This window comes from Dermacentor albipictus, chromosome 1 (assembly GCF_038994185.2).
Source record: "Dermacentor albipictus isolate Rhodes 1998 colony chromosome 1, USDA_Dalb.pri_finalv2, whole genome shotgun sequence".
In the NCBI taxonomy this organism is placed as follows: domain Eukaryota; kingdom Metazoa; phylum Arthropoda; class Arachnida; order Ixodida; family Ixodidae; genus Dermacentor; species Dermacentor albipictus.
The window spans coordinates 66895513-66922877 of NC_091821.1; the positions used below are offsets into that span (position 1 = coordinate 66895513).

Sequence of the window (27365 nt, forward strand, 5' to 3'; positions counted from 1 at the left end):
AGAAAGAAAGAAAGTAAGAAAGAAGAAATTATGCGCATCTCCTGCACTGCAAGAACTGGTGTTATGGGAAGCATTTTGATGGTGGCCAGCTATCGGTCATCGTTGTGCGGTCCTGCAAAGCATTACCAGATGGACCAACAGCCACGTGACGGCGATAGTACAACGGTGATGCCGACGGCATGACGTGTCATTCATTGTACCCTCGCGAAGAAACATTAGAGCATGTTCCTTTACGATCTGGACCGGTCCCGAACGCGGTACAATATGCGACATGACGCGCGCACAATTATTCGCGCGTCCCATTCCTGTGTCTGCACACCGCGCGCGAACGTGTTCTTGCTGTTTAAAACGAATCGTTGCTACATGCGACGTGACGCGCGCGCCAATCATCTCAAAGCGACAGTTGGCACGAATGAAGTATCTATGCGTCTGTATACGCTACCATTAGAGAGAGAGAGTAATTTGGTGAGGAAGAGGCGCTATTTTCTGCAGGCATCTATCGAGCACGTGTCAGGTGCCTAGCCTAATACCAGGCAATGTTACATGGGAGTACTTAAAAGGCGAGAGTGTGTTCCTGATTAGCCGCCTAGGCTGGAGCCCCTGGTATGGACCTGAAGGAAATAAAAAAAAAAAATGACGAGGTCAGTCATGGGGTGGGCCTTTACTCTGCTTTCTATTTTTGTTCTAAGGTAACAAGAATGTTTAACTGATGTTTGTAGCATGTTAAGAAGCCGAAAGAAAGAAAAGGCATCTGTAGCCTAATGGGTAGAGCACCGGGCTCTTCAAGTGGGGGAAACCCTGTTGTGATCCCAGCATCTGACAAGTGTATTATTATTATTATTATTATTATTATTATTATTATTATTATTATTATTATTATTATTATTATTATTATTATTATTATTATTATTATTGAAGAGGCCAGAAACGAGGCGAGAGAGGAACTACCTACCTACCTATACCACAAAGCGCGTCTTGTGAGGCAATGAATGCTTCACATTAAAAAAAAGGGGGAGTCAGGGAGTGAGCAGCTGCACCAAAGTTCATAGCTGAGGAAGATTAAAGCTGAATTTAGAGCGTTCTACTCCTTAGTTGCACACCGCAGCGGCTATGTAATATAATCGTGGTACGAAGCGAACTGCAGACGTACTTGATACGCGTTTCGAAAGAAATCATACTTTCACAGGTGTCTATTTGGCACTCAAACCGACCAGCTGGTATTTCTCTGGTTATTTATTTTGTCTTTCATTCTTTTAGGAGCTTTGCCAAGTAGTTCTATGACATCTCGGCTTGGTTAGAATCCGCACTCGAACTGGTATTCATCTGTTCGGAGTTATATCGATATGCATAGCTTCGAGTATAAGGGATAAAACCTCTTGGTGTCCCAGGAAGAACAACTGACCCAAGCGCCGGGGATTGTTCCGAATGACTCTCCTGAATGCTGCAGAGAGGTTCCAGCTCCTCAGCGAAGGCATTCAGCAGCCGACTTGTGTGCAATAAATAACACTCATTCAATAAGTATGCTTCACCTTTAGAGAATCTATGAAGTTGTCCTGATTTAGGCACAGTAATACTTTACCTGGCCAATCTCATCCCGTTTGCATCTCGTTAAACTGACGTGCCATGTAATAGTACTGTTGTATATTTGGCTACTTCAACGAACACAACACACTGTGTGTATGTGGTACATTCAGTTATCTTTTTCGATTACTCTCACTTTCATGGTGTATCAGACAACTGAAACAAGTTTATAATTTACAAACGCCTCAGTTTACCAAATATTCAAGTTGCGAACGACATTACATGGGCGCATCAAATAATGTAAATAAGCCCTTTTTCTTTCTTTTTTCTCTCGCTATCTCTCTCTTCTTTTTAACAGACTCCGCACAAGCTTTTATATTTCTTCGTTTTGAAACGAGAAAATATCCGGTATTCCATTACATAATCGAAGATCGCTTTTCTCGAATACTCGCATTGGATTCCATTCGTATATTTCACCATTCGAACACCCCTGAACAGCGGCTAAGTGAAAAATAACAGAGTTAGGGAATGGGAAGAATGAGCTCGGGAATCGCGTGAACTTCGGTGCAGGCATCGTCGGCAGCCATGCCTCGGTGGACCGGTGGACGGCCACCGTTAATTCGCAGACCGTTGTTCTAGCTCGGAAACACAGACGCGACAGTACACGCCGCTGTCCACTTGGGTTCATCACACCGAGGTTTAGACGAGGACGTTTACAACGAGAAAGGCTTGTGCTCGCGCGGAAAAGCCAGCTCTCGCTACTGAAATGCACTCGTACAAGTTATATAGTGGTTTGCATGCACGTCTCGCAGCGGCCGAACAGGGGTCGCTGTGAAAATGCGAAAAACAAGAGAACGGGGCCTTCGGCGAAAGAAGCATCACGAGTTACGAGGGTTTCTGTGGCCAGGACACAGGCACAAAAGCTTCCCCATCCCTACATCCGCCTGACATCGCGGCACGCGGCAGCAGACGATAATATACGACCAAACAAACACCAAAAGGTGGTTGGGGGAGATTGTCAAGTCGTGGGACACGCTTCAGCCTTGGCAGTGGTTTCAGCCCACCTCCCAGCTGGCTCGGGGTGAGAACCCCAGCTCCAATTCATCGGAGTTGGAGTCCTTTCCCTCGCAGAAAAATCGGGTTGGGTGTTCGGAAAGCGAAGGACAAATAGAATGTATAAAAAGCACGTACACACACAGAAAAGGACGGCTCGGGGTTCGAATCGACTAGCAGCCGTCGGGCCTGGCCGAGAGGGCGCCGAAAGGGGCAGCTGGCAGCGGGGCGAGGGGGGCGAGCGCGTACAAGAACAACGCACAATGAGGCGAGCGGGAAGCAGCGGCTAGCCAGCCACTGAGAAGAAAAGCGGAGCAGCAGACCCTTTCCGGAAGCCGGCTTCGCCGCATGAGTCGGCGACTCGCCGCCCGGCTGTTCTCCCGCACGGACAGAGCGACGCAGGCCGGCGTTGGTAGCGGACGGTCGCTCCTCTCGGCTTGCCGCTGCCGGTTCTTCCCACCGGCTGAGAGGGGACGGCGGCACGCAGCAGTGCAGCAGTTGCGGCGCAGAAGCGCCGGCGCGCGCGTGGCTCGCGCGTGCGTTCGCCTGCGTCGGAGCCTCTACCAACAACGCAGCTGCGCGGCCGGCTGGGCCGCCGTCGTTCGTCGTCGCCCAAGTGTCGCGAAAAAACAAGGTGAAGGCCGGATCAGCACGCGCGACGACACTGCAGCAGCTGCCGCTCACCGAAACGGCAGTTCTCCCGTGATGCTCCGGTGCGCGGCGTCGTCAACAGCGACGTCATGACGCAGCAGGACGTACCGCGCTGGGAGTCGCACGTTCTGTGCGCCCCCGGCGCCGTCGGCATTGCTGCACCAGCGCTGGAGGAAGAGTACAGCGGCGGCAGCGCAGGCGGCAGTTGCAGCAGCGACACCACCAGGCTGGAGTCGGCCTCTTCCATCGGCGAAGAGGACTCCGACTCGGGAAGCTGGTGGTCTTACCCGTCTGAGTGTGGCTCTGTGGTCGAGCTCAACAGAGCCGTGGCTGGAGTCACCAGCGGTTTCGCCGGCAACAAGCACCACGATCATTCTGAACTGCCACCTAGCAACTGCTCACCGACGACGCTTTCGAAATATTTTGCCACTTCATCGGCGATTCCCGTTGACGCCGTTGTTGCAACTGCGGTCATCTACAGCGACGCCAGCAGAAAAGGTCCCGGAGGTAATCCTCACGGAGGTGCAGTGATTTTGCCTCCGTCACCAGATCGGCCTGTCAAATCACGGTGTGTCAATGGACGTTCGCGAAGTGTGAGTGACGACAACGCGCAGGATTACGACGTCAATAATCACGGAAGCGCCGAGCATGGAGCGAACACCGAATATCAGCCGTTTGAACCGCCGGCGCAACGCGCCTCCTTCCCCGGTGGCGAAGGATCGCCAACAGCTGACCACTGCAACAACCAGGTGAACACCGGCAGCCACGCGCTTCCGAAACCGGCGGGCAAGGTCGTAAACAGCGGCCGAGCCGCCGCGATCCGCAAAAGCGCGCTCGCGACAGAGACTCGACACAGCGCGCCATCTATTGTGCGGCATGTCACATTCAAAGACCTCTCAGCGTCATCTGGTAGCGACGACGATGACTACTCGAGCGGGCAGGGCCGAAATCGAAACTCGGCAAGTTACCATGGGGACGATCAACAGAACGTCGAGGCTGACCTGGATGACTCTGGTTACTTGGACGGGGACAGCACTTCGAGTTCGAGCGACATCTCGCCCCCCAGCAGTCTGAGCTGGGAGTCGGCGATCGATAGCTCGAGCTCGCGCAAGAGCCACGGCCGCTCGGCGGACCAGCAATGCTTCGTCGACAGCGGCGGTGGTGGCGACAAAAACGGCACGCATTCACCTCCCGGGCCTCGATGTGAAAGCCGCGCAGGAGTGGCTGAAGAGCGCCGGACCAAAAGCATGAACGGCATGCACCGCGACAGCGACGATAACTCGACGTTGAGCTTTGTGCAGACAGAGATTTGCGTGTCACAGAGCGTGAGACGCGAGGACAGCTACGAGTACTACCGGAACGGAACGCGCATTGCTAAGCTCAACAACGTCAATCAGACCTCTTGGAGTGAAACGAGTAGCACCGAAACTACGGAGCGATGCACGCCCCTAGGGAAGCGCACCGATGTCGAGAAGACTGTGTTTCGAGAGCAGACGACACCGCAGCCGAAACCGCGGTGTAGCCAAGCCGATGATGCAGCCAAGACAAGCACTCCGCCCCAGCCAACGCGTCGGGTGCTGCCCTCTGTGGATGGAGCGCGTAAGCGTCAACCGGAAGTGGGGACTCAGAGGCGCCAATCGGCAACGCGGGAAAGTGGGAAGCAGAAGAAAGAGAGCGCCGGCGGCGGTGGAGTAAGGAATGTCGGCGGCAGCGTGAAAGCAGCCGTCGTCTCCAGTGCGGCCAACGACGCCTGTCAGCAGCGCGAGTATCATCGCTGGAGGCAGCAGAAGACGCCGCAGCATCCCGTTGCCGCGTACGACGACGAAGGCACCTCCTGCGACTTGGAAGACGACGAAGAGGAAGACAGCGCTGAAAGTCAACTTTTCGAGGAGGAAGATGTGAGTTTTCACTTGGAAAGCCCGCCGGCCGCGCGCCACCACAAACAGAGAGCGGGAACAGTGAGCGCGACAGCAACATCGCGCGCCGTCGCGCGATCCCGCGGGGGCAGCACGACAGAGCCCAGCCGCGCGTCCGCCCTGGCATCGGTGCGGGCGCAGTCGCGCGATCCGTTCCTCGCGCTGGCCGTCGCCACAGCAAAAGCAGCAACCACGGCGAGTGCTGAGGCGTCGCGCGAAATCTACGCTGGGTGCAAGCAGTTCGCTCCGCCACCAGATCTGGACGTCGTAGTGCGCACGGCCTGCTCGGTCGGCGGCTCAGAAGATGCCGTCGACCGGGCCAGGCACGCGCGAAGTCAGCCTGCGGATGACATCGTCTCCGTCTCGTCGTCACCGGTGTACAAAGCCAGTTCCTCATCGGCCCGCTCCGACGTCCGGCTGCCCACTCCCCTGCGCTACAAAGAGTTTTCGTCGCTGCACCTCAAGAAATCCGGCGGCAGCAGGGAACACGTGAACGGTCATCACAAAGAAGGCGACGTGTCACCTTTCTTGGAACGTGAGCCGCTGCCTTGCGAGCAACGTTCTTTTCATGTTCACTCGGACGTTTTGCCAACACGAGCGGACACTTCGCCCCCGACAAGTTCGACGCCGTCTCCTGTGCTTCTTGAAGATCGTGTTCGTGTGCTACAAACTCCTGTCAAGAGCAACGCTGTCATCGTAGACAACATTCCCGACTCTGACGACTGCGATGGCCCGCCCATCACAAGCACACCGAAAGTCAGCAATGGACATTGCAGCAACAAAAGGCCAGCTACTCTTCCCGTCAACGGAGGAACGGGACCAGTCTGCCATCGCAAGCCGCCGCCTGTCCCTCAGCAGCAAAAACAGCAGCAGCAAGCATCGCAGCCGCTTCTTCTCCGGCCGCCCAAGCCAGTGCCCCCGCCCCGATCCCGGTCTCCACTCGATCCAGCCGAGCATCTCGAACGCATCACGGGCTACGCGACCGCGCGGCGGCTGGCTCAGACGCTACCCAAACCGCAAGTCCAACTGCCCGAACCGCACATGTCGCCAGCTACCGGCCGCCTTGTATCGTCGCGGCGTAGGTTCTTCGAGAACCTTCAGCGGCAGCAGGAGCAGCAGAAGCGCCCGAACGACGCATCCGCTGCTCCAGGCACAACAGCCGAAGAGTCGGCGGAGCGGCTGCTTGGATTCCGCGCTAGCGCGCAGGCGGCGCGCGAGAGTCTGGCCAAGAGCTCGCCGGATCTGGCGGCGCTCGAGGCGGATGCTTGGCGCAGCCGCAGGCTGCACGATCGATGGCCGCCTCCTTCGACGGAGCCGCAGCATGCACCGCGGCAGCAGCAGGCTACAGGAACCGAACCGATCGGCACCGCCGCAGTGCTGCCGCCCCGGAGCCCGGCGCCGGCCGTGCATCCAGACAAGTTCAACCGGCTCGTCGAACAGACGCGCAGCCGCTACGCACGACGTCGCTGCGGACAGCCCGCGCACGATGAACGCCGCCGTAGCAGGAGCCTGGGCTACCTCGAGACCGACGTGGACACGCTGTGTTGTCGCCAGGTGAAAGCTTCCATTTCCGCTGCCGAAGGTGCTGAAGAAGACACCGCCCAGAACAGCGACGAAGCAGACGACGCTTACTTGAACCGCACCCGCAGCATGGACCGATTCCTCGAGGACGGCACCGTGGGCTGCCCGCTGCTGGGCGACGAACAGCGAACCAAATCCGAACACGAGCTCCGCATCGAGCGATCGCTCCAGAAGCTCGAGCTGCCCGAATGGTACACGCGGCGCGGCAAGCCGGCCGAGACGGGCATCCTGCGGGCGCGGCGCGACTCCGTCTCGTCCACCGGCCGATCCGGCTGGCAAGGGCTAGGCAGCCGCACGCCTTCGACCGCGAGCCTGGCCGCCAACACTCCAGACAGCCGCAACCTGGTCATCCCCAAACGAGTGACAGCGCCAGACTGGCGATGCTGGCATGCGTCGCGCGAGTCCCTCACGTCCAGCCCCGGATCGCACGACGGAGGCGGTTCGCTCAGCCGCTGGGGCAGCGTCAGCAGTGCCCCTGCAGCAGCCTGGTCCTACAGATCCATGCGGCAGCCGTACCTCGGCTGGCGTGCCGCTCCCAGCACCGGTACCACGACTCCTTTGTCTTCCGCGGGCAGCCGACCCGTGTCTCCTGGAGGCGGTTGGACTACGCCGTCGGCTTTCGATTACAACCAGCAGCAACAGCAACATCACCAGCAACAGCACTACCATCAACAGCTGCAAGAACAGCAAGAGCACCGACAGCAGCAACAGCAGCAGCAGTCAGCGTCACCGTGCATTCCTCGGGACCGCTACTCATACGTTCAAGGCATCTACGGGGACGGTGGTGGTTGGAACGTGGAACGCGAGGACGATTCGGAGGCCGTCTGCCCTTCGGTGATCAGTGACATCGGTGTGCCGTCTACGTCCGCGTCTTCGAACGGTGCCGCCAGGCCCGCCGTGTGGATGGAGTCTTCTTTCGTGGGCTCCAAACCGGTGTCGACATCTTCTGTGGTGGCCGCTCAGTCACCCGCCGCGCCCGCGCTCGGTGAGTACGGTCGCAGTGTCGGCATCACGCTGTGAGCGGCGACGCCACGCCCCGGGCTCTCGTGTCCTCTCCCGCGCGCTATGCTATCCGGGCCTCGTGAGACGCTCGTATGGCATGGTGCGACGGTTACACACACTCGCCGTCACTATCGAAATTGTCATAGAGTATGCAGATTTATCGGGTTTATGATGCTTTTTGGCCGTTGAGTTTGTATTGAAATTTGCCCGAGACTATTTCCAATCCCAGCACGCAGCTTGTATCTGCATTGGGCTTCGCATTCCGCCGGAATAGCGCGCTGACGAAACCTCTTAAAGCCGTACCTCTCACACCGTTTGATTGCTTGTTTCAAAATTTTTACCTAGGTCTTTCTTTCACTTTGAGTGAGATATCGCTTCTTTCATGCGACCATTCGTGGTTTGCTCCAAGTGGCGCAGCGTCGACAAAAATTTTTTCCCGAAAGCAAAATGATGGTTCGATGCAGAACCGTCTGTAGAGGGGTCTGAACTCCTCCGCAGGTGTTACTGGATCCGTGCCATCATGTGTTGCAGCTGGACATCTGCCATACAACAGTTTTGTTGACTTGCAGTATAACTGATCATTCCGGCGCCACTATCCAGCTGAGAGTGTCCGGCTTGAAGGGGTTTCACGCTTCTGCTGGGTGTTACATTCTGAGAGCCATGTTTGATGCCATGTTCGATGATTTTGACCGTAATTGGGAGAAAAAAATGTACTACAGCTCATCAAAGAATGGGGCGCAACAATGCGAGCGCGCGACCTTCAGTATATTCTGCGCCCACCATTTGGTGGGCTGGAGAGCTTTAATGTGACAAGTGGGATCAGGCAGTGTGCAACTGCGGTGTTTCCTTATGGTCTCTAGAATCAGGCATACGTTTCACCGCGCCGCAGCCTGTGCTGGAAGGTCACGTTGTCGCATTATGGCGTCTTTGTCATTGACGACTGTACAGTTGTGCTATGTGAGGTTCTATCTGTACCCTGTGAAAGTATGCTAAAGTGCAGTGTTTATTTCAGTTAAATAAATCTCATAATCTGCATGTGACTGCTGCCCGTGCACACTGCGTAGTATTTAGGCCATGGTTTAAATGTGCACAAGTAATGGGCAGCAGACTGTGAAACGATTATAAGGCTCGCGAACGCCTATCGGGTGCAAGGCTTGCCGCAAAACCGTCGCGTTCTTTCGGCAACGACGTGCTCTCATAGTGTGACACCTGTTGCTACAATCCCGGCGTGACTCATCTGCGGAGCGCGACGATAGTGGCGGCGACCTTTCTAGCCGCGAAACCTCTGATCAGGGCTGCCCTACTTCCAATATCAACGCTCGGTAAGCTTCCGAACGCCGATGCCAGGCAGAGCGGCGCGCTTGCGCGAGGGATTGCGAATGCTGCGCTATCTTCTACCGGCCGTCGCTTGTTCTTCGTTTCGCCGCTGAGCAAAGGGTGCAATTGTTCCTCTGACGTCTCAACCTGTGCCTGTTCGCAATGTAAGAAATGTGTATCGGTTCGTGGAGGTCCGCAAGCCCATATAAGCGTCCCTCCAGTTGCCCTTCTAACGTCTGGTGGTATCATTCGCCGTATTGACACATTTCTGATAAGGCGCTCCCATTCTGCAACTGAAGAGTTCGGTCAGACCACCGCGAACGTAGCGTGTATAGGCTACGTAAATGGCTTTCGCGCATCTGCGACAGGACCTTAAGTACACCTTGCTGCATGGGAGTATACATTATTGCTGTTAATAGCTACATAGGGGCATGGCGCCACCGGAAACGCCGCGGAACGAAATGTTTCGGTAGTTTCAAAGCGAGTGAACGCAGAGCGAAGAAACGACGGAGGTGAAAGTGAATGAGCATTGTTTAGGCGTTTCTCCTGAACGAGGAAAGAAGCCGCCATAATGTAGCGTTACTCCCAATATTCAGGGGCGGCTCTGCGTTCTGGCGCGCTACTTCTCGCGCCAATCGTTTTATATATAAACTTCCTTTTTTTTTTTTCCTGTACTGCCACCTGTCATTGCTACCTTGTCTCAGATCTGGGTGGCTGCCATGTCTCCTATATAACGCACTGTCGCTGTTTCGCGCCTGCCAAAGAATCTCAGTTATGGCTTTTGTCCCCCGTACTTTCGTGTACATACTGAACACAGCTGTCCTGCTTCTGCCTATAACGCATAATTTATTGAAGCGTACGGATCGCCTTCACCTATCAGCCTGCCTGTGCCACCTCTTCTTTATGTTTTTTTTTTTCGTATTCTGCTTCTGTTCCTAGTGTATAAGGTAAAGTACGGTAAAGTAAGATGCAGGAAAGTTTACTTTAGACGCTTAGACAAGTTATATAGCTACCTGTACTCTATACGTTTGTTGAACGTGTTTTTTCACGTATACGCAGTGAGAGATTGTTCCATATAAGAAAGAGCCAAGACACAACCGTTTTGTTCCACGCAAAACAGGTATATGTAGATACATATAGACGCATATACAGTATACAATAGCGTCATGGCCGTCACCACTGATGTTTCAGCAGCGCTCCTCCTTTGCCGTGCTGAATGTAGCGTTTTTTTTTTTTTTCCCCTGCCACATTGCCTTCATTGTTCTCGTGAATTTTCCGGGGCAGTAGTAGCAGTAGTAGTAGAACAGCTTCGTGTTTGTACGGCGCATCTACTTTTTTTCTACAACTTTATCTCGCGTCTTTACAACCCCCAGGAATTCCAGGGTCGCATATATATATATAAGGCCGCATACTTCGCCCTTCGTTCTCTCGCCCTTCGCCGGACGATTGCCGACGGCGTGAAACACAAGCATCCACTCCAGGCCTTTCTCCACCCCAACTGCCTCATGCTCTTGCATATATATTTTTTTTTAAACAGGGAAGATGAAAGTATAATTAGTAAGGCCGCCCTTTTACGCCGTAATTCGAGGCACAGGTTGAGGACGAACCGCAGTGACAGGTTTCGGGACGTAATCAAAACAGTTACTGCTGTGTTTCGATACGCGTGTTTTATGAAGGTTATAGTTCACCCAGTGGTGAGGAGCACTCGAGGTCATTCACGTGACAGTGGACGCCATTGGAAGCGGCTGCCTCTTTTGCCTTACATAACACTTTACCCACTCCGCGCTTCTTCTTCCCGTTTTTCCTTCTCGATGTCTGCCCTCACTCACATCATGCATGCTTCCTGCGTCGTAGGCTTGACCAGCGTGTCAGCCGCAGCACAACAGCGTCGCGGACGCCTCTTCGCAATTTGCCGTGGTGTAGTAACTTTTGAGACCAACGACTACTGATTGATGGTCACGCTCGTTCATCGCGTGTGGCTCCATTTTGGCTAAGTAGCGTCGAACCACTAGCGTAGCCACTCCCCGTCTTGGAGCCTTAAATGAGCAACGGCGTTGATTGAAGACTTTCCCCGTAGCTTGTCCTACCGCTACTTTTTGGAAGGCCCGCTCTAAGGCAGTCTCACTGTATTGAACGTGACACCCTGATGGGATGCGTATTACGCTGTGCGGTCGTTTTACATATAAGCGAGATGGTCCCCCTCCCCCGCTCTCATCCTCCCTCTCCCCACCTCGACCCCAAGACGCAACACTCTTACTGGTGTTGGTGGGGGGTGTCACTGAGTTAGGCGGTGTTCCTGGCTGAACCGGGCGGGCGCAAGACAGCGGGCGCCTTTTTCTGCAAGGCGCAAACACCAAAAGTACAGCTGTAAGCATTTCTTATTGATGTTACGTTATATGATGCCGGCTTCTGGCCAACGTCGATAATCGTTGCCTTTTAGAACGTTGTTCCTTTCGATAGCCTGCAGTGCACTGCAAGGATGCGCTCCTACCATTAACGGTTTGTGCGTGCGAACGCTACGAGGCACTTGAGGCTAAAGAAAGGGAGTGTAAACGCGAACGAGGACGTTTATTTTTGTGGATCTTAAAAGGCAAACCTCAAAAAAAAAGCTTCCTTCTTTATACATGCATATATATGTATATAATAAAGTGCATTGTGCGGCGTTGCGTTCTGCGCTGCTTTTTTTTGCGTTCCTTAAACCTGCGGCCATGATTGCTTACGTAAGTTCGAAATTGAGTCTTATTGTTTCTCGTAACGTGATTAGCTTTCATTCCCTTCTTTCTTGTATTGTCGTCAGATGCGCAAAATGCAACTAACTGCATTTGGGGCACTGAGAGAACTCATTGCCTGTAACTTATGTCTGCGCCTCGCGTGCTTTTCTTGCGGAGTTTTTACTCATTATCACCTCTTATCACGATCTTGATGTATCTTTTCGTTCTTTTGTCCTTGCTGTCGTAACTGGGCTTCGGCAAGCCTAAGATTGCGTTTCGAGATTGCGTTTTCATTACACGGAGTGGCTTGGGTCTTTCTTCTTCCTTTCTTTCTTTTTCCTTTTTTTTTTCTTTTCTCATCTTTTTTGCGAGTGTCATGAACTCGCGCGGCTTTTTCTGACGCCGTTAGGTTCTATCCATCTGTGTACGACATTAAAAAAAATTCGTAAAGGCGAGTCAGGTCGTTTTCTTACTGTTCTGAAAGAGGCAGCCTGTTTATACATTTGTACATGCATATGCTGTTTATACATATATTTGCATAGACAAGCCGTCTATATCGGATACGTCTGAACACGCGTGCTTTTTATCAAGGTGCTTTATCTCCGGAAATGTTACCGGAAGTCAACCTTCGACCGTGTCGCAATTATTGACTTAGTTCTTGCGAAGCCTATTCAGCCTTATGCCCCTCCGTTTAGCTACTCCGCTCTTCCTTGCAGGAACAAGATTTTTTTTTTTCATAAAGGAACAAGAAGTAAGTAGGGTAAGGATGACGTATTCCACGCGAACCTCCTCCCGTACCGAAGACAAACACTCTCGACGCCATTATCGCCTTGTATACACTTGCGTGCGTTGCATGCTTAAGACGTCTGCGTTGGCGGCGCATTAATGGTGGGAAGGGGCTTCTCCCTTGTACTACTACTTATTCGTATTTCGTCTGCGCTCGCCCATCCTACGCTGGCTCTTATTTCCTTTTCTGCCCCGCCGCAGACGTCGTATCTTCGTCGTCGTCCGCGTCGTGTTTACGTTAGCTCTGTGACCACAAGGGCTATTGCATGGCTTCGCAGAAGCAGCGAACGGACGAATTATAGCCGTTGTCTGTTCAAGCGGACCATCCACTTGAACAGGCGACGATTGATGCAGGTGAAAAAAAAAAAAAGAACGGGCGGCGAGCACTTAGCACTCGCGCGCTTTTCTGCTGTTTGTGTTGCGACCGCGTTGTACGTTTCATTCTTTCTTTTTTTTTCTCTCTTTCTGTTTCGTCGTTCTCGTTTTCTCGTTACTGTTCACATTTCTGCGAAGTGCTGATCCTGCTGCGACTTGGCGGCTGACGGCAGGAGAAGGGAATGAGACGATGTGGGCTAAGGACAGTGACTCGACCTTCTCCTGTTGTCTGCTGTTAACGAGCTGTTCCGTCATGTTGTTGATGTTTTGTTTTTGTTTGCCGTTTCTATCTTCTGGCTGTTGTGTCTGTATGTTCCTGTAAATGACGCTATTCGTTTCGGCCGCACCCGATGCTGTTATTAGCGTAGTGTGTGTATGTGTGTGTGCTGGCTATAGCTTTCGGCGTGGCCACAGATCCGTTTCAGCGTATTTGTACTACGCGTTGAATGAGCAGACAGAAGGCGCTTTTGTGTGGAGTCGCCATCAGAGGTCGCAACGATTGGTGCCACGTGATGGTAATTGGCGTCTGCATAACTAAACGAAATACGCGATTCGTTTGTTTATAAAGGTGCACGAGTTCTAATCACTGGCCACGCCGAAAGCAATACGAAGTCACGCTATATGGGCACCGTGTGTGTAGCCAAAAGGAATGGTCGTGTTGTGTATACTGCTGCTGGTGTGTCTGGTTGACGTTGGTGGCCTATTCTACGTATGTGCTGCGTAAGTTACCTATACATATATATACAACGTGTTTCGCGAGTGAACAAAAAAATAGAGAATGAAAGACGTTGTCGCGAGAAAAAAAAAGTGAGAGAGAAAGAGAAGCAAGAGAGAACTTGCCTAGTATAGTGTTGCTCACGTGTATACCCGCAGTTGTTTATTTTAAATAATGAATAAAAGCCATATTTCCCATTTGTTTCCTGTTTTCTGGTGCTGGTCTCGCTAAAATCTTGTTCCGTCTCTCGCTTTCCGTACTTCGCCTTTTCACTGTCGCCTCTCCTTTTCTTTTTTCTCGTTTTTTTTTTCGTGCGAGTCTCAAAGAAACCTCACGTCGAACCAACTATTACTACTATTCGTTATTCAATATGTCCACATCCTCGAACACTTACAAAGCATCGAGTTGGAAGGCACAGCTACCTAATACATTCGGCTTGTCACGCGACATAAAATTTATAGCACTACAAATGTTCATTATTCCTTGAACTAGAGCCGAAAGACGCACAAGCGCCCCGAGGATGCTTTTATTATTGTGCCGTTAAAATATGCATATATACGAGGCCACGACTTGTAACTATGCCCTCGAAATGCTGACAACCCGTGCAGGTTCACATAACTATACGGAAATAAACGTGGCCTGTTTATTTTGTCACTTGCTATGACCACAAAGCACGATGTATTTTGTGCCTTCGTTCCTTCGAACCTAACTTTGTTTTCTGTGTGTTTACTCGTCGGTTAGTTGGAGCTCGCGCACCGTGTCGTTCACCCGATCGAAAATATCTTTTAATATTTGCTAGGACACTTTCAGAGAAAACGCGTCTGCTTAGTAATTCTGTTATAGATTCAGGAGTTCTTGCCTTGGCTTAAAGCACTTTCGTGTCCCTCTTCTCAAGCTCTCTTTATTCGACCGCCTTCTCGTACTGGACGCTTGTTTCAGTAAGCAGCCGAACATCGCGCCCTGCTGTGCATTTGCGTTAACATTATCTTTCTCTGTTTTCGTTTTCTGCTCCTTTCTAGATTTGTTCTCTTGCCTATACGTTTTGTTGTTCCCTGTGGTTGTGCGTTGTTTTGTGCTTGTAGTATTTCCGTGTCATCTCCGATTGCTGCATCGACGATCTGTTGTTGCTGCTCCCGCCTTTACCTTTCTGTATTTTAGCCGCTCCTTCGGTATACTTCTACGACAGCGCCATGTGAGCTGCACTGTGTACGAGAAAATGGATGAATAAAATAAAGGGCTCAGTGGGGCAGAAGGTCAGATGCCGGACGTTCTGGCCCGCTGCGTCAGTTGTTCGCGTAAGATGCTCTCTTTGTTGTCGTGAAGTCGTGTGACAAAAGAGAACTTGCTGCACACGCATCCGTTCGCACTTTTTCTACGCCCGCTCGACTTATATGTGTAATCTTCTTTTGATTCCGACTAAGTGGAAGCCGACAGTGACGCCTTGGGTATCTCCTGTTTGCTATCGTTCAAAAAGAAAATAGGGAGGAAGTACAGAAAGAGTCATTACCTTCGAGGTGATGCACGTCCCACGGTACACTCAGTGATATCCGCAGAGTATGGTGTAACCCGTGACGGTGCGGTGTTGTTTTCTGCTGGGCACGGAAAATTGTTGAAGCCGTGAATGCAGAATGTGTTTCTGCGAGAGCTGACGGCCATCTAGTCCTTTGATGCCAAATGTTGTTCTGTGATTGTTGTGTTGTCTTCTTTCTAGTATATGTAACTGTAGTACAAATGGTGTGGCGTTTTCGACACATTCGTCTGTGATTTGTATTTCTTATTTATTTTTATTTTTACGATCACTTGTTTAGGAAACTCCCACATGCCCGATAAAATTATAACGAATCAGTACCTTGGACTCCCAGAATTACATGTTGCATGTAGCGAACTAAATGGCATAATTTCTCCATCCTTGGGTCCGGCACGTTCGGCGCAGAACGAGTGAAGTATAGGCCAGCACGCTTGGCGGACGTAATTGTGACGAAGGTGACGCACGCGCTGTGTCCTTCGCCGCTTTCTATCCGTCATTCGTGCAGCAGTTGCGCTATACTGCACTTACGTAATGAATTACCAAGTAGCCCAACTAGTGCTAGAACTCGTGGCCGGCGTTAGTGCGGCAAAGCCTGCATTTACCAGTTTAACGATCGGTCGGCAAAGTCGACGAACGTTGGCACAGTGAGCTAGCTCGGTGCATAGCAGCCTCGCCCTCTCGACGCGCCCAGCACAGTGTGTGCCAGTGCGCGCGGGGCCGCGCCTACACTAGCAGAGACCTCTATAGTGTCACGAAAATGAATGTTCGCCAATCACCGCGTGACATGTGGCAACTACATGAGACGCATATCCGTCGTATTACGGCGCCTTGTCGGAGCGCCCGCTTCGCGCTGCGCGACGAGGTTATAGTGCCAGCCAAAGTAATTCCCGCGCAGTTTACGATTGCAGCGCGAAGAAGCTAACCGCGTGTATTTACGTGCGCGCAGCGCAACATGACGCCGGGTGACGTCACTGCGCGCCCGAAGTACTTGGGTAATGCGCTCCGTGTGGTTGCCCTGAGTGAGCAGTGGGAGACGGGCGCGCGGATCTGCCGCGGCCAAGGTTTTGTCGGCTCCACTTACTGCACAGGCGCGCGCCACTTCTGGCCGTGCTGCGCGCCTGTGTGGCACGTGGTGAATCGCTCCCTAACGTATGTTGCGGCGTTTACTCGCGGAACCTGTGCACGCACATTTAAGCGGCGATCGCCTTTTCCGGTGATTTCTTTATGAACGATGAGACTTGACGAGAGTGCAAATTTGGGTTGGTTGGCTTGCGTTCAAGAACGACGAAGAGTACGGTGTCGTAATCGCCAGCTTCAACTCGCCGCCTTCCTCAGTGCTCGTTATTGGGTGATTGTACTACACAGGGTGTCCCAGCTAACTTTAGCCAGAGTTTTAAAAATATGCGAATGCCACGTAGCTGGACAGAACCAAGGTAGTGTTGTTTGCCGTCGCTTGGAGGTACTGAAATATTTTTTCATCCCGCCTAATTAGATCATTATTCTTAATTAGTTAATGAACTTCTCAAATATTATAATAAGATGAAAAGTTTCAATGAGAAAATTGTAGATCAACATGAAAAAGTCCCGGTACAGCTCTGTGTTGCTCAATACGTGCTACATAAAAATGTTTTTCCGAGCGTGAGAGAAGCCCCCGAATACACGCAAAATTGCCGCGCGACTGGCCTCTCTAGGCACTTTGCAATTATTCGCTGGTTTTCACGCTCGGAAAAACGCTTTTATGTAGCACGTATTCAGCAAGAGAAAGTTGTATCTCGGAGCATGAGGTGGCCTATGTAGACGCGGCGGGAGGTAGCGGCAGTTTTACGGTGGCAACGGCCGTCAGCGGCCGGGGTATTCCCGTGACTGCTGTCACTCTGCGCGGGCGCAACATGGAAGTTGCCGAGGAAATTGCGATCGCATTAGCTTGCGCTGGAACGGACGCGAAATTTGTGATCAGTGACAGCAAAACTGCCATACAAAATTTTAGCAAGGGAAGGATCTCGCCCTTAGCGGCCAGAATCCTAGGCCAGAGAAAGCTAGATAGAAAAATTCAAATAATTTGGACTCCGGCGCATGAAGCCGTCCCCGGCAACGAAGCGGCCCACGAGCTGGCTCGAGATCTCTACCGCCGAGCCGCTACGGGGCCCCTCGATGACCGAGGGAGCGGAGAGCGCATGCTAAAATATGGGGAGATCACGCAGCATTATAGATTGGCTCGTAGACTGGTATCCCCGCCAGACCCAAAATTAAACAACAGACAAGCAGTCGCGTGGAGACGACTACAAACTTATACATATCCGCACCCGGTTATGGCGAACCGCATGTTCCCCGAGGCCAGGAGCGATAAATGTAATCTTTGTGGGGCGAGAGGGACCCTCGACCACATAATATGGGAATGTCCGTACTCTCCCGGGGGAACGCACAAAATAGATAGTAGAGACACCTGGGAGACCCTGCTGCGCAGCTCGGACCCTGAGCTCCAGCTCCGGCTCGTCCAACTGGCCGAAGAGGCTGCTGGGACCCAAGACCTCCCAGCCTGCATCTGAGGCGGCGGCACTCGCCCCCTGACCTGTGCGTCGGGGGGTGGGTAGATCACCTTTTTTCCGTTGGACATTAAAGTTTATTCTATCTATCTATCTGTATCGGGAGTTTTTCATGTTGCTCTACGACAGTTTTCTCATTGCCACACTTCATCTAAATATAATATTTGAAAAGTTGATTAATCGATTAGGTCTAATTGTCTAATTAGGTGGACTGACAAAAAGTTTATCTGAGTATCTCCAAACGACGGCAAACATTACCTTGGTTCTGTCCAGCTACATAGCATTCGCATATGTTTAAACTCTGGCTAAATTTAGCTGGGACACACTGTATATAGTAGTGCGTGAATAGTCTGGTGAGCTGATGAGGCAGTATAATTGCTGCATTCCATGCCGTGGCGAGTGATGATGATCTTGATGATGAAAACTTGATGCAACTGGGCCGGTATTGTTGGACGATCACTTTCGGCGACAATATCACTTTCGCGTGACCTCTAATACACGTTGGGCTGGATGATTCGAGCGGTCTTGCTCAACCCGCCAATCAGCGCGCCCGCAAAGTGATATCTCCGAAAGTGGTCGTCCGAGAATAGGTCTACTGGTGCGTTCCGTGATGCACTGCGCCTAGGAATGGTCGAAGGTGCAGGCCCGCACGCAGTTGTCGCATGCCGCTTGCCATTATTCGATCGGGTCAGCACATTGCGCTTCTCCAAAAGCGTTCTGTTCGCCAACGTGTTACCCCTGCGCAGTTAACGCGAGGCTCTGAGAAATATACGCATATCGTATGCGCATATCGTATACAGTGTTCTCGTTACTAGGAGCGCACAGTGGAGCCTCCGTTTTTGCATGATACGTTTTTTTAAAGATTTATTTACAATCTGTCCCTTTTTTTCATTTTTTTAAATGATCCCTTACATACAACTCTGGGACTCCTTTCCGGGCGGGCCCCATGGTGTCAACTGCTGCGCCAGCGTGGCTTGTCTCGCCGCCTCGTCGGATCCATGCCGCGGCTAAAACAACGTGCAGCCCCAAAATAGCTCTGCCGATCGACCTGCCGTTTGCACGCGAAGAGCGCCTTTGCCGAGAGAAATTGGAAAGCTATCGAGGCGGGTGTGGACGGCCCATAGGCAGGTTGCGAACGTAGTTCCCGCGCCTACTAGGGCGCCCCTCGCGGCGGCGAGCGCGGAACCGGCAGGATACGACCGGCCCGCTTGCGTTCGGAAAGCCTGTATGTGGACTGTTTCGGGCGTAGCTGTTGCCTTTTCTGAGCAATGCCGAAGTGCAACCCGAGCTGTTGAGTAGTAGTGGGCTGCAACAGCACGTACACCAACTCACGAGGAACAAAGTTTTACAGGTTTCCAAGCCGACCGTATGAAGCAGAACGGCGTCAACACTGGATAGCGCTCGTCAGACGGCATAAGCTGTTTTATGTTCCGGCGTTATGTCAAGTGCGTTATAACGCTGAATTCTTTGCTTTTACAGCAATGATGGCAGCAACGGGACACCTGCAGTCAGTGGCGTAGCTAGGTCGTCTGACACCCGGGGCCCATAGGTCTTCGGTCCCCTCCCCCCCTCCCCCGGGTTTATTCGAGGAAGGTGAGGTTATCAACAATTTCCGTGTGTCTCCAGACGTATATGACACCCCCACACAGGCCCCTTGGACACGGGGCCCACGCCCCCTCCCCCCCCCCCCCCGTTGCTACGCCACTGCCTGCAGTGCGTACCAGGATATGCAGCAAACAAAGTAGTTTGTTCCCACACTGTACTGCAGTAAAGCTGTGGAACTCTTTCCCAATCCTCTCCCATTCAAACAGCGCTAGGGCTTGCTGAGAGATTTGAGGAGGGGTTGCAGCCGGCTGAGCTGGCATACGCCCTTCTGCGCCCAGCATATTATCAACGAAGGGGCAGTTGAGATAACCAAAATTTTTGACAACGTGGTTTATTGGAACACCCTTCGCACGCACTAAAAAAATCGCAACATAAGAGTATCGCACTTCCAGTAACTTGGGCGAAAATATTTTCCCAGCGTAGTCTAACACAACTGGTAAGTTCATCCCCTTTTTTCTGTGTTTGGGGAGAGCAACGTTAGAATACCTCTGGTAGGTCTTACGAGTCGTTCGTACGCTCCACGTTCCTGGATGAGATGTTTTGGATTCGTATTTGCCGTCCTGTATGTACAGGGAAACTACCGCGGCGTCCTTGCACTTCCCTGCGATGCCAGCACGGCAATCGCAGCTCCCCGCTAAGATTTGTCTGCTGTCGCCGATCTTCAAGAATCAATGTCGCCTATAATTTCATGCGTCCACACCGTAGATAACGAAGTAACTTACGCTGAGCTTCACGCATCTTGCTGGTGCATTATTTTTCGTTTGCGGAATAAACCTATAGCAGTCACTTCCGATTAGTGCGAGTTCAACACTTCCCTCACGTCGTAGACGTGCCCCACTTCAAATAGACGACTTCCTTTCTCTAAATTCTTTTCACGAAAAAAGCTATGAAGATCTTGTAATTCCCGAAACCCGGTTAAAATTAATATCGGCACGCTGTTTAGCGCCATCGCTACCGTTTGGCAAGACGCCAAACACGCAGCGCGGGCTGCTGACGCCGTGAGTTATCCTACCACATTCGCGCAACTATTCGTCAGATGGCTCTAGGGGTCGGAAAGACAGGGCGCCGCCTATGCACTTGCAACCTGCCCATAGTGGGGTGTCGAACGCCGATGGAAACACCGCACTCCAATTTTAATATCCACCATTTCCCCCAGAATCTAAACCGGAACTGAGCTGAATGATATGATAATGTTCTCCGTGCCTCTAAGTGAATTAAGATGTAGGCAGCGTTGACATCACTCAGTGACCTTCCTTTCTCATTTTCATTTATTTCGCAAATTCAAAAGAGAAATAACCTTTTTTGCTATTTTCGATGCTGTTTCGTTACTCTATATTTCAGGTTTATTTTGGCAATTATTGTTTAGCTGTAAACAAACTGTTACTTTCCGTTTATGTCCTCTCGAACGAGCAGAATCACGCAACGCATGGGGCTTTGCGACCCCTGGCTTCCACTAGCGCACTGTCGAAAAGTTGATGCGGCTCTGGGGCATAGTCATGAAGCGGTTGGAAAACGCAGTGGCTGACGGAGCAGAACGCAAGCAGTACAAACAAGCCCGTGGTCGGTATCGCATGCACTGGGCGCTGCGCGCGTGGTGCGCACGCCAAGCTGGAGTCTGTCTGCCCGCGACCACAGCGCTTTCGGCTTTAGTGCTTCGCGTCGTCCATCAGCCAGCTGTCGGTCTCTGACACCGCCAACGTACTTCGAGGAGAGAGAAAAAAAAAAGAAAGAAAGAAACTGCGGAGAAGGAAACGCCGCTGGGCGTCGAAGCACCGGTGACGCCAAAGCTCACTTTTGCTTTTACGAAAGGAGAAAGCAAATGAATAAGAAAACACTCCGGATGCGCCTTGCCAAAGTGTCTCCAGTTGCGCGAAACCCTCGCGCTCCAGACGAACCGAGCGTCTACCGCACCGAACCTCGCGCAAGGGAAGAAAGAAGGGAGGCGTGTGGGCGAAGGGCTCTTGTAAGGCGTTTAAGCTTTAAGGAGAGGGGAGAGCGGAGTCTAGGTTGCGCGGCGCCGCGATGCCAGCAGGCGCCGCCGTGTCGCGACGCCAGGCTTCGCATTTGTTCGGGCGCTCACTGGCGCTTGCCGCCCGCGTGCTGCGTACGCTTGCCGAAAATGCGTGGAGTTCGCTGTACGTTCGCCCAGCTGGCGGGAACTAGTTCGTCGCTCGCCCGCGCGCTTGCATGGAATGCCTGAAGAGCACGCAGCCAGGCGCGTGAACCTTTCGTCTTTTATAATAATTGCATCAGCTGGCGCGCGCACTTTCGCCGAGAGTGCGGCGTCGGGAACAAAAGAGGAGCAAACAAAGCGTAGATCCTGCAAATCCCATTCCAACTTCACGCCACAGCATCTTTGAGCCCACAAAGCTCAACGTCCGTATACTTTGGGATGAGTCAGTCGTGTTCGCGCCGGCAGCTGGAGGGGGGGTCAATTTTCAAAAGTTTACAATACGGCTCGGAATGCCTTTTGTGCTTTGTGATGCTGCCGGGCGAATAACCGTTCCAGGTGCTGTTGTTGTGCCCTTTATGTTGTTCAGAACTAATGCATAACATATTTAGCTTTTTAAAGGCGCGTGTATGGTGGGTACCCTATGTTGCTCAAAAAAAGTACTACCTCTTGCTTTTTTTTTATGCTTTCATTTTAGTCATCCCCATTCAAACTTGCAAGCCCTTCTAGTAAGGCTCGCCTCTCCGTGCTCCACTAAAGCAGTCAATTCCGTCACTCGCCTGTCACACTAAACAGGATGCATGTGCGACGCTTCTGAGTCCAATGACATCCGTACAGCAGCGCTTGGTAAACGCAATGGTCCGTCCTTTGTTTAGTGCTAAGGTCACCGGTGTTTATAATTGAACGCAGTGTTCTTTCTTTCTTTCTTTCTTTCTTTCTTTCTTTCTTTCTTTCTTTCTTTCCTTCCTTCTTTCTTTCTTTCTTGGTATTTCATTGTTATTATTAGCATCAATATCGAAGCTTCTGGAGCAAGATCGTAACTTTACTCGCATCACGTAAGAGGTTTGTTTCAGTCAGCTAACCTACGACACGATGCGGTACTTACCACTCAGCACACACTTCTGCACGTCATATCATTATAAAGCGTGTACGCCAATAACCTGTCTACTGTAAGTGGTGAGCCCGTATTTCTGGCTAAAGCGTATATGCCCTCTATCGCCGTTGGAAGACGCAGCGAGAAACACGTATATATAGCTTGAACGTGACGTCACTGGACGCATCTTCTCACCGTAATGGTTCTCTAATATTGTGCTTAGGATGACGTCACTGCAAGTCACCTAGTATAGGCTCATTAAGACGCGTGTAAGCGCTCGATAACGTGTCTGTTGACATCACTATTCTTTTAATGTCGCAGTGACATAGATGCCATGGTCATAGCCCCGCTAAGGCAGCGACGACTGGTAGCAAAATATTCGGCAACGCGCCTTTTCTTTTCCGCCCTCGTTTGAGGCAGCTGCGCCACCCGCTCGCGAATCCGTCTAAGCTGTAACGCGCTCTCTCGCTATAGATGCATTATATATGGCTGCACCATTTACTTGAACGCCGTATAGGTGGTGCTCGAAATTCTAGCATTGTGTCCTTACCGTGTAACGCCGGAGCCGAGATATGTCTTTTGCTGCGCGTACTTCTCTCTTTCTTTTTTTAACGCCTGCCGTCACGTGCAGTTGTTTCAAACGGACGAGATTAGCATTATTGTTCGATTCCGCAGCGCCATTGGGTGCAGTGCTCCCTCATGTCTGTCTGCGAAGGGAAGATCGATCCTTGTCGTGTAGCCGCCGCACGCAAACGCCAGACCTGACCGGGGATCGACCCGCGTACTTAGGGAGTCGATCCGTCGCGTGTCCTATACCCGGAGCGAAAAGGGAGTAGGTTGGTGTGCACCAGAAAGGCATCGTGCTGCAGTCTGGAAGGATGCTCCTCTCTCTCTCTCTCTCTCTTTCTCTCTCTCGTGAATCTTACCTATCTGGCTTCGACAGACCTCCTTTCGTCAAATATAACCGGACGCGCGCCAGGCTCATGAAGGAAGAAAACAAACTAGGTCTGGGCATTACGTCATGCAGCCAGCCTTAGCCAGCCAACTCTCCGTGAAGCCACCCCTTCGCCTTTCGTCTCGAAAGGTCCGTCCAACGCGTTACCCTGCGCTCTGCGGACTGAGCCCGTTGTACTTGGTTCCCGGTAGGTTTTAGTCGACGCACACTGGTTCGGGTGCTTTGCCAACCGATCTGCGCACATAATCTCCCGATGCGCTTGTGCAGCTTAGCTCGTTTATGGCAACGTATACAGGGTGTCCCAGCTAACTTTAGCCAGACTTTAATAGTATGCAAATGCCACCTAGCTGGACAGAACAAAGGTAATGCTGTATGCCGTCGCTTGGAGATACTCCAATTATTTTTTTGCATTCTGACTAATTACATAATCAGCCTTAATTAATTAGTCAACTTCTCAAATATTGTAGTTAGATGAGAAGTGTCAATGACAAGATTGTAGAGCGACGTGAAAAACTCCCGATACAGCTTTCCGTTGCTCAATACGTGTTACATAAACGTGTTTTTTTCCGAGCGTGAAAGAAGCCCCCGAATACACGCAAAATTGCCGCGCGACTGGCCGCTCGAGGCGCTTTGCGTGTATTCGCGGGCTGCTCAGAAAAACACGTTTATGCAGCACGTGTTGAGCAACGGAAAGCTGTATCGGGAGTTTTCCACGTCGCTCTACAATCTTCTCATTGACACTTTTCATCTAACTATAATATTTGAGAAGTTTATTAAATAATTAATACTGATTATGTAATTAGTCAGAATGCAAAAAATAATTGGTGTATCTCCAAGCGACGACATACAGTATTACCTTTGTTCTGTCCAGCTAGGTGGCATTTGCATATTTTTAAAGTCTGGTTAAAGTTAGTTGGGACACCTTGTATACGCTTATCGTCTTCGCTGCGACGTGCGAGTGGGGCAGCCGTGCGTTTCTCTTGCACCCGTTATCTTTTCGGAATAGTGTGCACTGACGGCCGCTGGAAGACACTGAAACACTTACCGCGACATAATCACTCGGTGGGCCGCCTTTTATTGGCTTCAGTTATCTTGCGCAATGCTCTATCCCATATTTTTCCTCTTTTTTTAATGTCGGTGGCTGAGAAATGGGCGTGCACTCAAGGCGAGTCGTCTTTCGAAGGACATTGGCTCGCAACGAGACGAGCGTCGACCATTCGTGCGCAAGTTTCGCTCCGTGCAGTGTCTCACTCGGGGCAGTGTCTGACGAAATGTTGTTCGTGGCTCCTCAGTCGAGGACCGAAGCACGCGTAGCCCGTAGCAGAGCGTCGATCAAAGCGAAACTTGTTGACGCGACCGGCCGCAAGGACACGAAACTGAAAAGCATGCACAGACATGCCCGCGAGGTTACTGTGGTTCTTACTTTTACAGTGTGACTGAACTTAACTTACTTTATATATATATATATATATATATATATATATATATCACAGACACTCATTATGGGTTCTCGTGGGTGTCGATGTGTCCCTGGCTGTACGCCGCGCGAAAAGATTGTGATCGCGCTGTCATGGCAGAGACAATACATACGTTTTTTTTTTTGGGGGGGGGGGGGGGGGCGAGGGGTGGTTGTAACACTTTAGGGTTCAATTCGTGACTTATCTGCTTTTTATTTCTTTTTTCTCAGCAAGTCAGCTTACCTGGTCTATAAGGCCACAGTCGCTACCGGACAGATTTATGTCATAGCAACACTTCGCTGAGCATATTGTGGGGCATTTGGACTCTCTTCAATCCGATTTCACCGATGAGACTTCATCGGCAGAACGTTTGGGCAGAAAACGCTGCGTGAAAAAGCCCTATAAGAATAATGAAAAGGGAGAGGGATGAAGATAAAAGAAGTTGCTGTAAAACCATAGCGCTAGATTGGAGTACCTGGTAAATATTGAATTTCGTTGGAATTATCAGGAATTCAAAAAAAGAAATATCGAGTAGATACTATAGCAACGAAAATGTAAATAAGTTATAAACGCCTCCTACGGTGTTTTACTGCCAGAGCGTAGTCCTGGTTCCTTTTTCATGTTGATTTTCTTTTCTCCTTCTTTCTCGTTCTTTTATTTCGTTACAGTTCACATAACGATCGTGTATAAGCCAGTCAGACAGCAGGCAACGGCGCCGTGTCCAGAAGCCACAAAGCCACTCCACACTACGGGAACTGAGCTGAACACAGCGGTACACGTCACGCACTGAACCCCTAGCGAGAAGAGCCTTCCATATTTTTTGTTGCTGCTTTTCTCGTACCTCTTACTATACATTGTTGACCACCCGGATCAAAATAAAGATGCTTCGTAGTACCAGCGATTATTTACCGCTCTAATATGCGACACATTCCGTGGAGAAACTGCAACGCAGCTTTTTCGTTATCGGTCCTCTATGCTAACAGGACCCTCACTCACAGAGATGGCTGTGTTTTGACTCCACGCGAAGTCACATGTTCACGAGATTATGGAGGTTGTAATATGCGTTGCTCGCAATACATGTTCGGGCTGTGCGCAGTTTGCATAATTTGTTCAACATTTTCAGGCGAAGCTGCTCTCAAATAGGGGACCGATTCGGTTAAGCTACCGATCAGTTGGACTAATCTATTCAGCGGACTTTGACTTGTTAATCGCTTAATCTGCCCGAAATTAGAGTTTACGCCTGAGGATGCGGAAGTTAAGAAAAAGCGTGGAGGGTTTAACGGATTCCGGTTGGCTACGCTGTACTGGGATAAGAGGATGGAAGGATTAAAAGTATAGTCGCGACCAGGTGGCCATTGTTCAACGTACCACACCATGAGTCCTTATTGCTTTCAGATACTGAAGTGGAATCAGTGGGCTAACCTCATTTTTCAGCGTACCACGTCTTTCTTTTTTTTTCCCTTTGATTTTCGGCATTTAATAGCAGTGGATAAGAGGCACTTGAACATACAAACTTTCTTAAACATTGCGATTACCTCAGAGGCTATTATTTCGACGTCTGCTCCTAACCATGTTTCTGCAGGCTACGAAAACTGTGGAGTCTCGTGCTGTGCAGAATAGCATTAGCATTTCGCGCAAGACGATTGCCGTGGACCTGAACGAGATAAATTAGAGTGGCGCGTGGACTGACACAGTTCAAGTAAAACAAAAAAATTACCTGGTCATATAATCGTCACTGCGCGGTGAGGTCACAAATCTTCTTGCCCTCAGTTTTCCCACTGAATCCTTCACCTCAAGGCGTCCATCAATATGCACGCCAAGTGAACATAAATTTGGCAAAGTAATATATCGTATGGCGCCATGATGGCGTAAATAATGTGTATTTCATTTTATTTTAACGGGTATTCATTTAACAATACATCCACCCGATGATTTTGTGCTTCAATTCTAATTGATTTTTCACCACTCGCTTTAGCGAATTCAGCGAGGCGTACCAGTCAACCGAATAATGATGCTAATCGATGCACAGCTCTATACTCATGAACGCTGCCTTTTGCTGTGCACTAAAGGCAGCACTTGTCGATGGAACGCGTAGTGACACGGCGTTTTCCCCGAAACCCAGGCATCCCATCCCTGGCAGGAGCTACTTGACCTGGAAGAAATGTAAGTTCTTGGCGTGTCGGAACATACGAGCTCCTCTTGAACATTGTGTGCTCACCGTGAAACCGAATATCATCGCGTCTTGAATGGTACTATAGCTTTGTAGAGGCGGTCCAGATGAAACTCCCCTAGACTGAGGTCAAGGTGAGTTTTCATTTGGAGTGTCTCGACAATAGTGCTTCCTGTGCCCTGTGATTCATTTTGAGATTAATATTGTGTATAGGGCGGCGTCCTTCGAAACACATCTATCTTTCTTTTACCTCTTGTTCCTTGGACTGCCGGGATTCCTGCGGCTGAGTTTTTCGAAGAGAAAGTACGCCTTCGAAGCGCTGTATGCACTCGCATTGAAGGCTTACACACATCGCAAGATCAACGGTTCCCGGAGTTGACGTGGTCGAAAAGCAGAAACACGCACTGCACGCGCGCACGCTTAATTTAGATGCAG

The 27365-nt window shown here is 51.0% G+C and overlaps 1 protein-coding gene across 3 annotated transcripts in view; it reads left to right on the plus strand.

Moving 5' to 3' along the window:
• The first annotated feature begins 2969 nt into the window (after positions 1-2969).
• The window catches only part of LOC135906745 (uncharacterized), a 312903-nt gene continuing 288507 nt past the window's right edge, over positions 2970-27365 (plus strand). For 2 of the 3 annotated variants that reach the window (XM_070521817.1, XM_070521818.1), the window contains exon 1: positions 2970-7707. In XM_070521817.1, coding sequence (XP_070377918.1) covers positions 3315-7707 — 4393 coding nt within the window. In that variant the 5' untranslated portion in view covers positions 2970-3314. The remainder of the gene's footprint in view (positions 7708-27365) is intronic. The other variant, XM_070521819.1, reaches the window with a different exon arrangement.